The sequence below is a fragment of the Bombyx mandarina genome, chromosome 17 (genome assembly GCF_030267445.1).
Source record: "Bombyx mandarina strain Sakado chromosome 17, ASM3026744v2".
In the NCBI taxonomy this organism is placed as follows: domain Eukaryota; kingdom Metazoa; phylum Arthropoda; class Insecta; order Lepidoptera; family Bombycidae; genus Bombyx; species Bombyx mandarina.
In genome coordinates, this window is record NC_143223.1 from 14901912 (window position 1) to 14917682 (window position 15771).

At 39.3% G+C, this 15771-nt stretch overlaps 1 protein-coding gene across 3 annotated transcripts; it reads right to left on the reverse strand.

The window, feature by feature from the left end:
• Window positions 1-5385: 5385 nt before the first annotated feature.
• On the reverse strand, window positions 5386-10442 carry LOC149501167 (alpha1,4-N-acetylgalactosaminyltransferase 1-like). 3 transcript variants are annotated; one of them, XM_089734236.1, is made up of 2 exons: window positions 9629-10442; window positions 5386-5641 (listed from the first exon to the last, which is right to left on the reverse strand). In XM_089734236.1, the coding sequence occupies exons 1-2, from the start codon at window positions 10312-10314 to the stop codon at window positions 5401-5403; spliced, it is 927 nt and encodes a 308-aa protein (XP_089590362.1). In that variant the 5' UTR covers window positions 10315-10442; the 3' UTR covers window positions 5386-5400. The 3 variants fall into 3 exon arrangements, 2 of the variants coding, with proteins under 2 accessions (XP_089590362.1, XP_089590363.1); XR_016324446.1 differs by lacking the exon at window positions 9629-10442 and adding an exon at window positions 5720-5798 and having other exon boundaries at window positions 5528-5641; XM_089734237.1 differs by lacking the exon at window positions 5386-5641 and having other exon boundaries at window positions 9625-10442.
• Between the last annotated feature and the right edge of the window lie 5329 nt (window positions 10443-15771).

Here is a 15771-nt window from a genome sequence, read left to right on the forward strand (position 1 = left end):
CTTTTTTTTTTTTTTTCCACAGGAAAACCGGATCCCCACCGCACGGCGGGTTGCGGTTGGCTAACTATTGCATTATGTGGTTGATCATATTCTATTTGCAGAAACTTTCGTACGATTCTGCACGTGTTTAATATAGCAGCTTTTTGAAGAAGTATGTAGGTGTTAGGTTTTAGGTCAAGGAGCTTCAAACCATGATGTATATGTTTTGGAATAACATCAGTTGTGGACAATACTAGAGGGACAATGTATACTTTTTGTTGTTTCCAGATTCTTAAAACTTCATCCCTAAGGTCTGCATATTTGTGTATTTTCTGCTATTGTTTTTTGTAGGTTGTGAGTGTTAGGGACAGCTATATCGACCAGGTAAGTGATTTTTTTTTCTTCGTACGGTAATATCGGGACGGTTGTAGTGTATGGTTCTATCGGTTAGTATTGCGCGTCATAGTAAATTTTATGAGTGCTATTTTCCAAAACTGTTTTAGGAGTGTATTGATAGTATGGGTATGTGTGTCCGGGATGAGTTCATATTTGAGAGCTAGTCTATGATGTATAATATTGCAATTTGATTATGTCTATGTGTGTAGTCTGTTTGTACAAGATTAGGGCATGCTCCAGTGATATGTTGTATAGTTTCTGATTGGTTGTGACATTTTCTACATCTATCGTCTGTTACTGTAGATTCTTTGATAATATGTTTTATAGTTCTTAGTGTTAATGATTTGGTCCTGGATTGCTATAATGAAGCCTTCAGTTTCTGGAAATAGAAATCCAAGAGTGAGCCATTTATTTGATGCTGATTTGTCTATGTGCGGTTGTTCGAGATCTTGAGGATGTCGGCCATGGAGTGTTTTCTTTTTCCATTGTTCTATTTTACAGTTTTCAGAGTTATTTTCTACATTAGCTACTTCCAAATTTTGGGTTAGGTTTAGCGGTGTGTGGTTCAGATCATTACTAACTATTGCTTTGTGGATTTGACTACTGCTAGCTTTTTCAAAGAAATATGATCGTAATTTAGATATTTGTGTGGTCCATAGGGTAAATATGTCGATAAGGCCCCTTCCTCCATCCTGTCTTTTGATTGTCACTCTTTCTATGGCAGATTTTGGATGTAGGCAATTATGTTTAGTAAGTATAGTTCTTGTTGCTATTTGTATATTATTGATATCTGTTTTAGTCCATTTTATGATCCTAAAAGAGTAGGTTAATATAGGTATCGCATATGTGTTTATTGCTTTTATTAAGTTTTTGGCAGCTAAGTTACTTTTACTTAAAATATGTACCCTATGCTTATACTCATCCCTTAAAGAGCTTTTCAATTTATTATGGTCTATTCCTTTTGATTGCTGGTATCCTAAGTATTTATACAACTCATTCGGTTCCATAGCTGTAATTATTTCATCTCGACTCACTGTGTAATTGCCTGGCTGGATCTTTCCTTTTGCTATATGAATAGTTTTGCATTTATCTAAATCAAATTGCATACCGATGTTTTTGCTAAAATTAGCCGTAGCGTCTATTAGTGATTTCATTTCTTTTGCTGTTTTTGAATATAGCTTTATGTCATCCATGTAAATTAAATGTGATATACAAGTTTCAGTGCTATCGTGCTTTAGTCTATATCCGGCCTTGCAATTCTGCAATATTTGTGATATAGGGTTTAGGGCGAGACAAAACCACAGAGGACTCAGGGAGTCACCTTGATATATACCCTTTTTTTACTATTTCTCTACTAGTGATTGTGTTTAGGTGAAGTGTCGTTTTCCAGAGAGGCATTATGTTTTTGAGAAAGTCTATTATAACAGGGTTAATTTTGTATATTTTTAGAATGTATAGTAACCAGGAATGTGGAATACTATCACAAGCTTTTTTGTAATCTATATATGTACAGTGTAAATTTCTTTTATTGGTAGCTGCGTGTCTATGAATTACAGAGTCGATAACAAGTTGCTCCTTACATCCCATATTGTCTCTTCTACACCCCTTTTGTTCCTCAGCGAGAATACTGTGCTGTTCTATGTGAGTGGTAGGTTTTTGGGCTATAGCTGATGTGAGAATTTTGTATATTGTAGGTAAGCAAGTTATGGGTCTATATTGTGATGGTTGTGATGTGTATTTGCCTTTAGGTAGCATGTATGTTATACCTTTAGTTATGAATGGGGGTGTGCTTTGTTGTCCGTGAATAATGCGGTAAAATTTTTTGCTATTATTTTTGAAGTGTAGTGAATTTTTTGTACCAGTAATTGTGAATCCTATCTATTCCTGGTGATTTCCAGTTATGTAACCTGCTTGTGACGAATCTTATATCAAATTCCGTTATGTCTTTGAATTGCATTTCATCTATGCCTTCCCACTTTCTTTCTTCCTCGGTTATCCATGGTGCTTCCTCGTTGTAGTGTACTTCTGTTTCCCAAATACCTGCCCAGAATTCTTCCAAATCATGTATTGCTGGAGTTTCTATGTTACTATTTGTCAGGTTTTCTTTATTTGTATTCAGGTTTCTATAAAATATTTTTTCGTTAGCATGGAACAGTTTATTGTTGTTTTTTCGTTGAAGTGCTTTTTTATATAGCTAGCTAGCTGTGCGATTTTAGTGCTAACTTTTGTTTTAGTGTGTCCAGAGCGTCTTCGGGTCTTTTATTGTTATTTTCATGACCGGTGTGTATCCTATTGTTAGTTATAAATTTGTTCACCGTATCTACTATCTTTTTGATCTATTATTATTTAAATATTGTGTTAGTCTACCGATATTGGATCTAAGTTGCGTTATATCTCTTTCCAGTCTATCTTGCCAAGCTGGCTTTTTATTAATGCGTTGTTTGGGTTGTGGTTCGGTGTTATATCCAAGCTCTCGTGTTATTACTAGGGCACTACAATATATAAGTGTATAATATCGGTTAATTGTGATTCATCAGTGAAAAACTCAGGCAGTAAGGTATTATTAAAAAACTGAGTTAATTTGGCAAGACGCAAACTATATTTTAGCTTAGGAGTCGAGGTCTGAGTGTAGGGTCTAAACCCGCAAATTCTATTATAGCTGTTTGTAAATTTTCTTTGAATTTTTCCGTGGATGAATCTGGGAGGACTGAAGTCTGTAAAGTTTCTATTTCAGTCTCCATTAATAGTATAGTAGTTTCAGTTTGCGTTGATACGTGAGTACTAAATGGTGTTTGTATTTCGGTTGCATTTAGGTAGTTGTAGGGTGATTGTGTACTTGTTACCACTGTTTGTCGCGGAGTTTGGTCTGTACTGTTAATTATTTGCAGCTCGGCAAGTGATGGCTGTGTTTGTAGGGAGATATCTACTTGTTCTAGTTCAGCCTAACTTCTTTTTATTTGTTCTAATTTTTCATTGGTAAGCATTCTATTTCTAATAATAACTCGCCTTTGGTCTGAAACTCGTTGTTCTGAAACCATAACGTGGGGGTACTGTCTTAAAAATGTTCATGTAGTAATTTCCTATATGTGGTCATATCTGTTTCTAATTGGTGACGCGATAGTAGGTACCATGATGAATATTTTACACCTTCTGTCCATCTCATACGTACACGTGGTTTACCACCCTTATGGACGCAGGTAAAAGGTATTCACCCCCTGCGCAACATCTAAGGCAGGTGTAGCTATAGGTGCAGTTTGTTGTCGAATTCAGGTTGGCTGTAGCATTTTCGAGTGACCCGGAGGGAGCCCGCCTATTCAGCTCCTCTCCGCTGACAGTTCGTATGCTGCCACACCCAGCGTCAGCTCCAGGTGCGCCCCGGCGATCACCCCGGGTAGCGGCCCTATACGTTTACTTTTTAAGCGCGTCTCCATATTAATGGGTTGCCAAGCCATGTTAGCCGTGCCAGTAGTTCATATCACGTGTCCGCCCCCCACGTGAATCTGATGGTCGATTCGGACGTATGGTTGGAACTTCGGGGGGCTTATTATTATTATTGATGGCGCCGCGCTACACCTTCCCCCGGAGTGGTCGGGGGAACGCGGCTTACCACGCCGCCCCACGCCTAGGCTCCCTCCCGCACAAACGGGTGGAACCCGAAACTCTTAGGGGGCCGGGTTACGGACGAGACCCCGGTCCCGACCCCCTGCTCGGCGGCGGCGGATTTCTGCGTAGTGAGGAGAGCTTTGCCTCACTCGCCCCGCCGCCTCCTTCTGCGAGATGGTGCACTCGCAGAAGTCGAGCATAGCCTTCCAGGACTCGTCACCGCCAAGCATCGACGCCACGACGAAAACTATTCTCATAATTCACATATGGATGGTCGCAATTTTTAAAGTCAGGGTCAAAGGAGGAATTCGCCGGATTTCCGTCTACGCGTTGGGCCTCATACGTGGGGAATATTGGAGTTGAATCGAGCAAAACTCTTGTTGCTCAACAAGCCGCGTTCGAACCTCGGATGAGGCAAAGCCCATGAAAGACAGGCAGGGGCAAGGCGACGTGTTTTGCACGGAGCGAATGTCTCCCCGCCACGTAGCCCTCAAGAACCTAACCCTATAAATATCACTAAAAAAAATATCAGGCGCACCGAGCTATCCTAAAGACACTATAACCATTTCAACCGCGCGTTTTACAGTCAATTGTTATCAATGCATACTAATATAAAATTAGCATCACGCCTTCTCCTTTACGTATTAAGTTTTCTTTAATCAATTTTACGTCTTATTCAAAGAAACCTAAAAAACAATTTTAGTTGAACGCTTAAACGAGAAATATTTTGTTTTCAGTAAAATTTAGTTCATAAATTAAATAGTATACGTACTTTTAAAATGTCTCGATGAAATTAACAATAAGAATTCGTTGAGAAAACAACGTGAAGAAATTAAATTTTGAAATTAACTTTTTAATTAAGTAGATAAAACTCGCCCAATCGGAGATTCTCGAAAATTACTGACATTTCCATATGAAAATTATTAAGACTTAATTTGTACTTAGAACAATTTAATTAAAAGTTAATTCGTCCCTCGCATTTTATGATGTGTATTTTACAATAATTAGTGTATTATCTATGGAATATGTAAAGTAAGAGTTTGTGTAATTAATGTCATTAATGTTTCTCGGTTTCTTTGTCTTTACGAATTCTTTTAAATTTTCGAGGTTATCTATTTATTTACTTACATTAGTATACCTAACAATATTCTTTATAAAATAATTAACAACAAAAGTTGTATAAAGTTGTACTGTTTATTTCAAAATGAAATTTCTCCTGGGACCCTCTGTTTTTTTCTACCTAATCGTTGGCAGCATAAGGGGCTATTCCAACTTCCCGCGGACGGGTAGATGAGCTCGCGGGCTCAACCTGAGAGAATTGCTAATCCCAGCCCTAGCAAGAGTTGTGCTTCGCTGAATCTACCACCGGATCGGAATCGCGACCCACTGAGAAGATCCGACAAGAAACTCAGTGGGTTATTTCTATGGGCTTCGTCGACTCCGATGAACCAAGACGAGGAGGTAACCTCTAAAGAGGAAACAAAACTGAAGATTTCGATGTGTCCAAAAAAAATTAAATCGCTTGATACTGTACATACCTTGACATTTTTCGGCCGTCATTTCGGTGACGGACGTTGTTGAACAAATGTCTTGCAGCACCCTTGTGATGACCCCGGGGCCGTTGTGAGCCCACAAGTCTCCTCGGTAGTTCAGTTCAAAGTCTCTGAAAATAAATTATTCTACTTATCGATATCGATACAATCGGAACCAGTCTCTAGGTACAGAAGTTAGGGTCACTAACCCCTCAGACCAACGAGGCGTTTGAAACGAAGGTAGTTGATTAAGGTCTCCCGCACCCTTTGCCCCACATGTCATTTGATTTTAGGCACACTTATTCTTTATGCTTTCTTTTTCATATTATTTTTTAAAGATACTTGGTTTATACAAACTCTTTAGGCGAAACTGTTACTTTAATAAAGTATTTAATATCGATTTTTTCAATATCGATTTTTCGATGCATAAACGACGCTATTATATCATTAATATTTCACGATAATTAGCCTTGGCGTGTGGATTGCACTAGATAGTGGGATACGCCTCTATTAAGTTTTGTTGAATTTAAGTCTTATTTTTCAGATACGAGGGCGGCACTGAAATTTCTGGAATTAACGAAGTGACACAACATTACTATTTAAAAATGTATTTATTGCTTTTCGTAGTATTCTCCGCGAAATTTGACACATTTTTCCATACGATGGAACCAATCATTGAAGCAATCATTCCATTCGGAAGTTGGGATCTCCAAAATGGCCGTTTTGTAGGCGTCCACAGCTTCTTCAGGTGATGAAAATCTCTGTCCACGCAATTTATTCTTTATTTTAGGGAAAGTATAGAAATAATTAGGGCTTAGGTCGGGGCTGTACGGCGGATGGTCTAATAATTCTATGTTTTCTTGCTCTAAAAACTCTTTTGTTCTGTGCGCGGTGTGAGAACTCGCATTGTCGTGATGGAGGATGATGCGGCGGTTGCAGTTCTCTTTACGGAGTTCAGAAACGACCTGTGGCAAACAAATGCTAGCATACCATTCTGCATTAACCGTTCTTTGTCCCTCAAGAGGAATAGTCGTAACATGGCCGGTTTTGGAGACAAACGTGGCCACCATTTTTTTTGGAACACTACGTGAACGAACAATTTTTGTTGGCTTTAACTCATTTTCGAACACCCAAACTCGTGACTGGTTTTTTGTTTCGGGTTCGTACGCGTATATCCAGGATTCGTCACCTGATACAATGTTGTATACAGCATTTGAGGATCCTGCGTGGAATCTTTCGAGAGTTCTGACGCACCAAGTAACGCGAGCCGCTTTTTGCTCTTCACCGAGCGAATGCGGTATCCATCGGGAAAACAATTTTTTTACACCTAATTATTCATGCAAGATTATTTGTATTTGACTCATGCCAATGTCTAAAGTTGCCTGAATTTAGCGGTATGTCACATGTCGATCTTCCTCAATCAGCTTACGCACAGCATCAACGTTTTATTGGGTGACTGCAGTTTTTGGACGACCTTGACGGGGATCATCACTGAGCTTGACACGTCCACGTTGAAACTCAGCAAACCAGCGATAAACTGTGGTTTTGGATGGGGCTTCATCACCAAATGCAGAAATCATCCGGTCAACACACTGTTTTTGTGTTAAACCACTTCGAAAGTCATAATAAATCATCGCTCTTGAATTTTCTCGAGTCAATTCCATTTTCTCAACGACTAAACAAATTTGACAAAACCTCGTGACAAGACCGAGAATCTTTTTTTAAATAAATAAATGGTATTCGATTTTTAAAACCAAGGAGTTTTCAATTAAAAAGATTTTAATATGACAGGAACAGTGGAAATATTCCATTCCCGATACTTTTAGTGCAGCCTAGTAGAGTACCGTAGTAAAAAGCCCAAGTAGTCAGATTTTTTGACATCTGTCAAACTTTTTTTAAATTATGGAGGGTAAAGACAAAGAAAGGAAAGGTATTCCTCCGAACGGTTTTTTTTTTTTATCGCTTAGATGGGTGGACGAGCTCACAGCCCACCTGGTGTTAAGTGGTTACTGGAGCCCATAGACATTTACAACGTAAATGCGCACCCACCTTGAGATATAAGTTCTAAGGTCTCAGTGTAGTTACAACGGCTGCCCTACCCTTCAAACCGAAACGCATTACTGCTTCACGGCAGAAATAGGCAGGGTGGTGGTACCTACCCGTGCGGACTCACAAGAGGTCCTACCACCAGTAATTACGCAAATTATAATTTTGCGGGTTTCATTTCTATTACACGATGTTATTACTTCACCGTGGAAGTCAATCGCGAACATTTTGTTAAGTACGTATTTCATTACAAAAATTGGTACCCGCCTGCGGGATTCGAACACCGGTGCATCGCTAGATACGAATGCAACGAAGAACGTCTTATCCTTTAGGCCACGACGACTTCAAATGATGAAGTTGATCGATATACTGAATGTAATGGACTGAATGTTTTTTTTTTAGGAAGGAAGGATTATTCATTGCCCTGATGCCTATAAGGTTTCACCAGGACAGGTGAGCGAGCACGGATTCAGCTGGGGGTTCGAATGTTATTGTTCGGAACTTGTATAAATGAAAGTATATTTTGAATATATCGTTAACGCAATGCAGACATCTATCAAATATCTTCTGTTGGCTGTTCTACGCGGGGTCCCATTCAGGGTACGTGAAAATTATATTACTAATGGCGAAAGTAATGAAAGTTCAAACAGTTAATTTATGTAAACACTACTATGTGATCATGTCTACAAAATGTAGTGTAAAATGTACCTTAATAATTTTTTCCTACCTATGCTGATAGCCTTGAGATGCTATTTCAGCTTCACCTTAACGTGTAGGTGAGCTCACAGGGCTGAAACCGGAAGTGTTGCTAACATTGGGCCTAGCAAGAGCAATGCTTCGCAGAATCTACGACCGGATCGGAAACATGACCCACTGAGAAGATCCGGCGAGAAGCTCAGTGGGCTGTGTCTATGGGCTGTACCTTAATAGAAGGCGACCGATCGATACTACTTATAAATAAAGCTTTATTAAGGAGTACGAGAACTACTGAAGGTTGGGAAGCACTGCTTTGGATGCCCTAACAGTCCAGTTAGTACTAACTATATACATCAGCAAGTGAAAGTCGCCGCTTACTTTATAACATAAGTTCGAAGTTATACTTGTGGTAGGGCGTCTTGTGTGCCTGAACGGGTAGGAACCACTGCCCTACCTATTTATGCCGTGAAGCAGTAATGCGTTTCGGTTTAAAAGGTAGGGCAGCTATTGTACCGTAAAAACTGAGACTTAGAACTCATTTGTCAAGGTGAGTAGTTGTATTCAAGTGGTGATTGTTATGGGCTTCGGTGACCACTTAGCGTCAGGTGGGCAATGAGCTCATTCAGTCACGCGTCCATGCAATGAACGTGTCTTGAGAAGAAACGAAACCTTTATGTTAATATCGTTCGTAAATAAATCTAATCGATTTTATTGTTGTTTTTACGATGTTATTATCACTGCATACAAACACAGTTTTGATCATAATGATTATTATAACCATATATAACATTATTATAACTAATAATGTTTTGATTCTACCCACAATCGAAATGTGGAACATTCCAATAGGTATTATGAAAAAGGAACAGATCAATAGCGATTCATAACTATGATTCATAAGAATGATCCTACCTTCAAATAAAATATCGTAAAATGTTCAAATTAAAGTATTATAATTATAAATTGTTTTCAGTTTTGTTTTTTTCGTATTCAAATTAACTTTTAATTGAAGCAATTTGAAAAACGTTGTATAAAAAAAAACTTAATCACTGACAGTAATTGAGCACCACACAAGTTCTAAAAAACTTACAAATGATTTGATTTTATAAATAACTGGCCGTACTCGCCCGCTTCGCTGGGCATTTAAAATTAACATTATTATTTATTGTCATTATTATTAGGAAGTCCAACACTCATATAAATATTAGCCAATCCATTAAGTACATGTATTTTCTACATGGATACCAAGTTTCAAGTCAATCGGATGCATGGTTCAGTAGTTATAACGGAACATCCGTAAAAACCACTGTAGATTTATATATTAGTATAGATTTACTATAACTTTTATTAACTACAAAGACGAACGAATAACTTACTTGATGGTAGCATTGGCGACCATTCTACCGACATGGTCCCTCGAGAAAGACATGATCCCAGAGGCTACAATCTCATCGCTCTCCCTCGCTGACCAGTTCTTCGGTAGGGGGTCCAGAGCCTTCGCCACCACCGTATCCAAGTCTAAATACACCCCACCGTACTTATACAAGCTCAGGTAACGGAGTAAATCTGACGCGTGCGATATTCTCCAGCGCGTCCTGTTCAAAGCACCGTTAAACACCATATCCTGTAGCGGCGTTCCTTTAGCGTATTCCCATATCTTCAATCGCCACAATTTTACGTTACGAAATTTTCGAAGTACCGACAAACTGCCTCCTCTTTGGTATCCTTTAATCGGCGCCGAAATTAAAACGTTGACCTGCCATTTTGGATGAGCTCTGGCCGCTGCTTCCACGGCGCAAACCTGCCGTGAATCCAGTCCGGACTTGCACGAGGTCTCGTGGAAGAAAATCGACTTTTCAGGCATCTCCACGCTCGAACTTATCACTGGAAAATCATCGTTCGAATCTTGATAGTGACACGAATTGTCCTCCAACGATTCCGATTGTAAGAAATACAAATCCGGCGCGAAATCTGTATGTAAAATGACTATAGTCACACAAACGAGGCACAATAGCGATATAACATAACAGTTGAAACGCCTTAACAGTCGCACTGGATACATTTTAGCTAAATTCACGTGTATTTGATGTCGTTTTTATACGCTAACTAAATATGATAGCGCTCGATGATGAGTGTCTGAGTCGGTTTGATAAGTTTTACACTTAACTACCGCTCGCATTGATAGCAGGTGCGTTAGTGTACGGCTTGTGGTCAACTTAAGGATGATTCGAAACGTAAAGTTGGGTAAGAATCATGATACGATAAACATGTGTGCTGGATGTTCAGTACCCTTATCATAAACAATCGATTTGTAGGAAAATTGTGCATTACGAAAACAATTTTAAAGCGTTACGTACAATTGATACTAGACTTTTGTTGAATTCATGTAAATATGTGTTTTTCGAGATGTAAATTGAGTAAATACGAAGATGCGAACATTTTATCCGATTAATATTAATGTTAATAACATGCATAATTTAGAGATTAGATTTTCAATTGGAAGAAGAAGTAACGACAAAACTGGAATGGGGTTATACGAAAGTTTGAGAATTACATGAGTAGCACTAACACACTGTCCAGGCGGTTTGCTTTGGAAAATACTTTACTCATACGGTATTTCATCGTTCACGTAAAGCATCATTTGATGCCCTAAAAGATATCTTGTGAGGTCTAGAATAGAACTACTTTTGCTTGAACATATAACACGGAATAATGCCAGCATCGTTCTTATTTCTACCGCGAAGCAATTGGGGGTCGGACCTCTTGTGAGTCCGCACGGGTAGGTACCACCACCCTGCCTATTTCTGCCCTGAAGTAGTAATATGTCGTGGCCTAAAGGATAAATAAGACTTCCCGTGCATTCGTGTTGAGCGATGCACCCGTGTTGGAATCCCGCAGGCGGGTACAAATTTTTCTAATGAAATACTTACTTAACAAATGTTCACGATTGACTTCCACAGTAATGTAATAAAAATAAATTCCGCAAAATTATAATTTGCGGAATTACTAGTGTTAGGACCTCTTGTGAGTCCACACTGGTACCACCACCCTGCCCATTTCTGCCGTGAAGCCGTAATGCGTTTTGGTTTGAAGGGTGGGATAGCCGTTGTACTACGCCGAGACCAAGGGGCGGATCCAGCTTTGGTGCCAGGAGGGGGTCACATAGTCATGGTCAAGTCAAGAACTTATAATTTAATTTTGATAACAATAGATACAAGTAAAAAGTAGGTATTTTATTAATGTACGTGTAAGTACTGTACTTAAAAATATTTATTCTTTATTGTACACTTGAAAAACTTAACACATAATAACTTGTACATATACACGTACATATTGTCATCTTCTCTTGAAGACATCCAGAGAAGCACTATCACGCCCGGAATGAGGCAGCTTATTTATATTCCATAACCGTGGTCCTAAAATCATTATGTTCAATATGTGGTCCACCTAGGTTCTGGAACCAGCTCAGGGGGGGGGGGGGTCCGCCCTTGGCCGAGACCTTAGAACTCATGTTTCAAGGTGGGTGGCGAGATTTACGTTGTAGATGTCATGGGCTCCAGTAACCACTTAACACCAGGTGGGCTGTGAGCTCGTCCAACCATACAAGCAATAAAAAATAACAATAAACGTTCCCGTTCCTAAGTCGTAATTTAAAATTGCAATTGAGGTCTCACGCGTCAAGGTGGCAGACACATGGTGCTTTAATGGGCTCCGTTAACCATGTAAGACCAGTGTTTGCCTACGTTTGCCGCTAGGGGCGCTGTTCCAACTGCATACTAATTTGTGTTAACTTTTACGCTATCGAGAATGTTAAAAAACTCTCACTAAGCATACTGAAACCGCTTGCTAATTTAAAATCTATTAATTTTAACCTAGGACGAATGCGCTAGAGCGTTTTCTATACTAATATTATAAAGAGGAAAGATTTGTTTGTTTGTTTGTTTCGAATAGGCTCCGAAACTACTGGACCGATTTGAAAAATTATTTTTCCATTAGAAGCCGACATTGTCCCTGATGAACATAGACTACTTTTTTTTTAAAAATATTTTATTTTATTTTTTTGGTTTCATGTGTGTTTAATGTTTCCGAAGCGAAGCGAGGGCGGGTCGCTAGTTATTAATATAAGCGTTAATAAAAGCGTTTTTCACTTACTGTACAAAACAAATAGCAGTCGTAATAATTTCAGAAACTATTTAACTTTAAAATTGTATCTGCAAGTTTAAATTGTTTGCATTTTGTGCGTACCCATGCGTGATTAATAATGTGTCGGTATTATGTTGCTGTGGGTATTTTTATTACATTGTATAGTCACAATTTGAACAGCGAAACGATTTCTGAAATAAAACATAGCAAATGCACTCTCGAAACCTCTACACTCTTATCTCCTTGTTTTTTATTGCTTAGATGAGTGGACGAGCTCACAGCCCCCCTGGTGTTAAGTGGTTACTGAAGCCCATAGACATGTACGACGTAAATGCGCTATCCACCTTGAGATATAAGTTCTAAGGTCTCAAGTATAGTTACAACGACTGCCCCACCCATCAAACTAAAACGCACGGTAGAAATAGGCAGGATGGTGGTACCTACCCCGCGGACTCACAAGCGGTCCTAGCACCAGTAAATTTGCCACCAGTGCCTATTTCTACCGTGTAGCAGTATTGCGTTTTCGTTTGTAGGGTGGGGCAGCCGTTGTACTGATAACGGAGAGTTAGAACACATGTCTCAAGGTGGGTGGCGACATTTACGTTGTCTATGGCCTCTGGTATTCACTTAAAACCGACAGTTGACCGACGGTGAGCAACAGTTCATCCATACTACCTGGAGCCACTGCGTTCATCCACAGTGCGTTTCCAGAGATCTTTTTTGCCACGTACCATCCGGCTTTGGAGTGAGCTCCCCTCCACGGTGTTTCCCGAGCGCTATGACATGTCCTTCTTCAAACGAGGCTTGTGGAGAGTATTTAGCGGTAGGCAGCGGCTTGGCTCGGCCCCTGGCATTACTGAAGTCCATGGGCGACGGTAACCACTCACCATCAGATGGGTATGCTCATCTGGATATACGTGAATAAAAAATAAAATAGAGACGATCAAAACTACTTTTACGGTTTTATCTCGCATTTTTTATTCACATTACCTACATAATATTAGTTATAACGTTTCAAATACTTTACAGATTTCGTGGTCGTCCCAAAAAAGCCGAAGCGAATTAAAAAAATAGCCTTAGTTTTTGTACTGTCTCCTCTGTTCTCTGTTTTTGTAAATTGATTAATTTTAAACAATTCACAGTAGGTCTTGTCAGCATAAGCGGGTAGATGTTAGCAAAGTCTCGGAAACTGAGCTTCGTGAGCACGTCGACCAGCCCGGAGAAGCTGGAAAAGCTCCTCGAGACTAAGGAGCTTTAGGAGGATTAGGATTAGGACAACAAGCGTACTAAAGAAATTGAAACTTCAATCGTATCTCACATTAGAAGCGACCTTCACGTTATGATGTCTATGGGCATCATAATGTACTTACATACGTACTTACTGCAAACCAAGTGCACTACGTAAACTATCCTATAACTAGACGAAAAATTTGAAAGTTATTTTTACGTTTTTTTTAGTTTAAAAAAACTCAAAATGTAAACAGATTGTATATGCTACATTACATAAATGCTAATTCATGCTATGTCTAGTTCATTTTTAAGTGGATTGTAAAGTTGATGAAGGGTTTTGAACTTAAAATTCTAGTAGATAACGTTCTTATTGTGTGAGAACGATTTAATGTATGAATAAAATGAAATACAAGCAGCGTTTTAAGATCGTTTTAGATATAATTTTATCACTATAGTCGGACGTGTTGACAGTTCTGACGTCACGTCATGATTCTAGCAACAAATATTGAATAGGACACGACATAGTTTATCGGATTAATTTGATAAAAAAGTAGCGATTGGTAACAAAAGATATTAAGACGCAATCTGATCGAGCCTTGCACTGATTTTTGTACTCACTGAACTAAATATGAAAATTGTATGTCATATTAGTGCGCCTTGACGTCATTTCGGATCCTCCCGATCCACTAACGGTGCTTTTAGGTACCACTTTTTTTTCCTACTGCTTATATCCTTGAGGGGCTATTTCAGCTTCGCCCTAACATGTAGGTGAGCTCACGGGGCTCAAACCGGAGTGTTGATAACATTGGCCCTAGCAAGGGAAATGCTTCGCAGAATCTACCACCAGATCGGAAACGCGACACACTGAGAAGATCCCGCAAGAAACTCACTTGGCTGTGTTTCCTGTGTTAAGTAGTATAATTTATTTTATTAAAAACATTAAAATAAACCTGAAAGTATATAATAAAAGAAAATTATTATGTGGAAGCAAGGATAAATAATGTGACGTGATGGTCATTAACAAATCACACAAGATGAAGATGATGCGTGCAGTAGTTGGTGATTACGTAAGTCATCGTGGCCTAACGGATAAGACGTCCGATGCATTCGTATCTTGCGATGCACCGGTGTTCGAATCTCAGGCGGGTACCAATTTTTCTAATGAAATACGTACTCAACAAATGTTCACGATTGACTTCCACGGTGAAGGAATAACATCGTGTAATAAATATCAAACCCGCAAAATTATAATTTGAGTAATTACTGGTGGTAGGACCTATTGTAAGTCCGCGCGGATAGGTACCACCACCCTGCCTATTTCTGCCGTGAAGCAGTAATGCGTTTCGGTTTGAAGGGCGGGGCATCCGTTGTAACTATACTTGAGACCTTAGAACTTATATCTCAAGGTGGGTGGCGCATTTACATTGTGAATGTCTATGGGCTCCAGTAACCACTTAACACCAGGTGGGCTGTGAGCTCGTCCACTCATCTAAGCAACAAAAAAAAAAAACGTTGCGCAGTATGTTCTATGTATTAATATATTTTGCCTTGCCATGATCGACTGAACTAATAGCCACGATCTACCGGTTGGCCACCCATGGTCTAGAGAGACCATGTCAGCGTCACCGGGCTAGAAGTTATTTTGTAACAAACGTCACTTTTGTTACAAAATAACTTCTAGGTCTATCAACCTCGCTCCGATCTGGCAGTGGGCCAATAGTAATGTTTCTATCCGATTGACGCGTGTCGATTTTGATTATGATTTCTTAAATCGTTCTAAAAGCACCCGAAGAGTGGATACCGAGAATCATTTCCGCCATTAACCCTTTGCGCTGCTAAGACTAATGTAATGTAACATTATAATGTTAAATGCTTGTAGACACTGGATCTCAAAGGGTTGACCATAGACACTAACTACCTGCTTGGTAATGAAAGCCCACATCACTTCCCATGTTATTGATAAAATATATATACTTTTTAACCGACTTCAAAAAAGGAGGAGGTTCTCAATTCGGTGAATCGATTTTGCTGATTCTTTTTTTATTAGAAAGCTGGCGCTTCCCGTGTGATAATGGTATCCATGAGAAAACCATATAAGTCTTAAATTTGCATTAAGTGCGCGACAAGTAGATGAATAACTCAAACC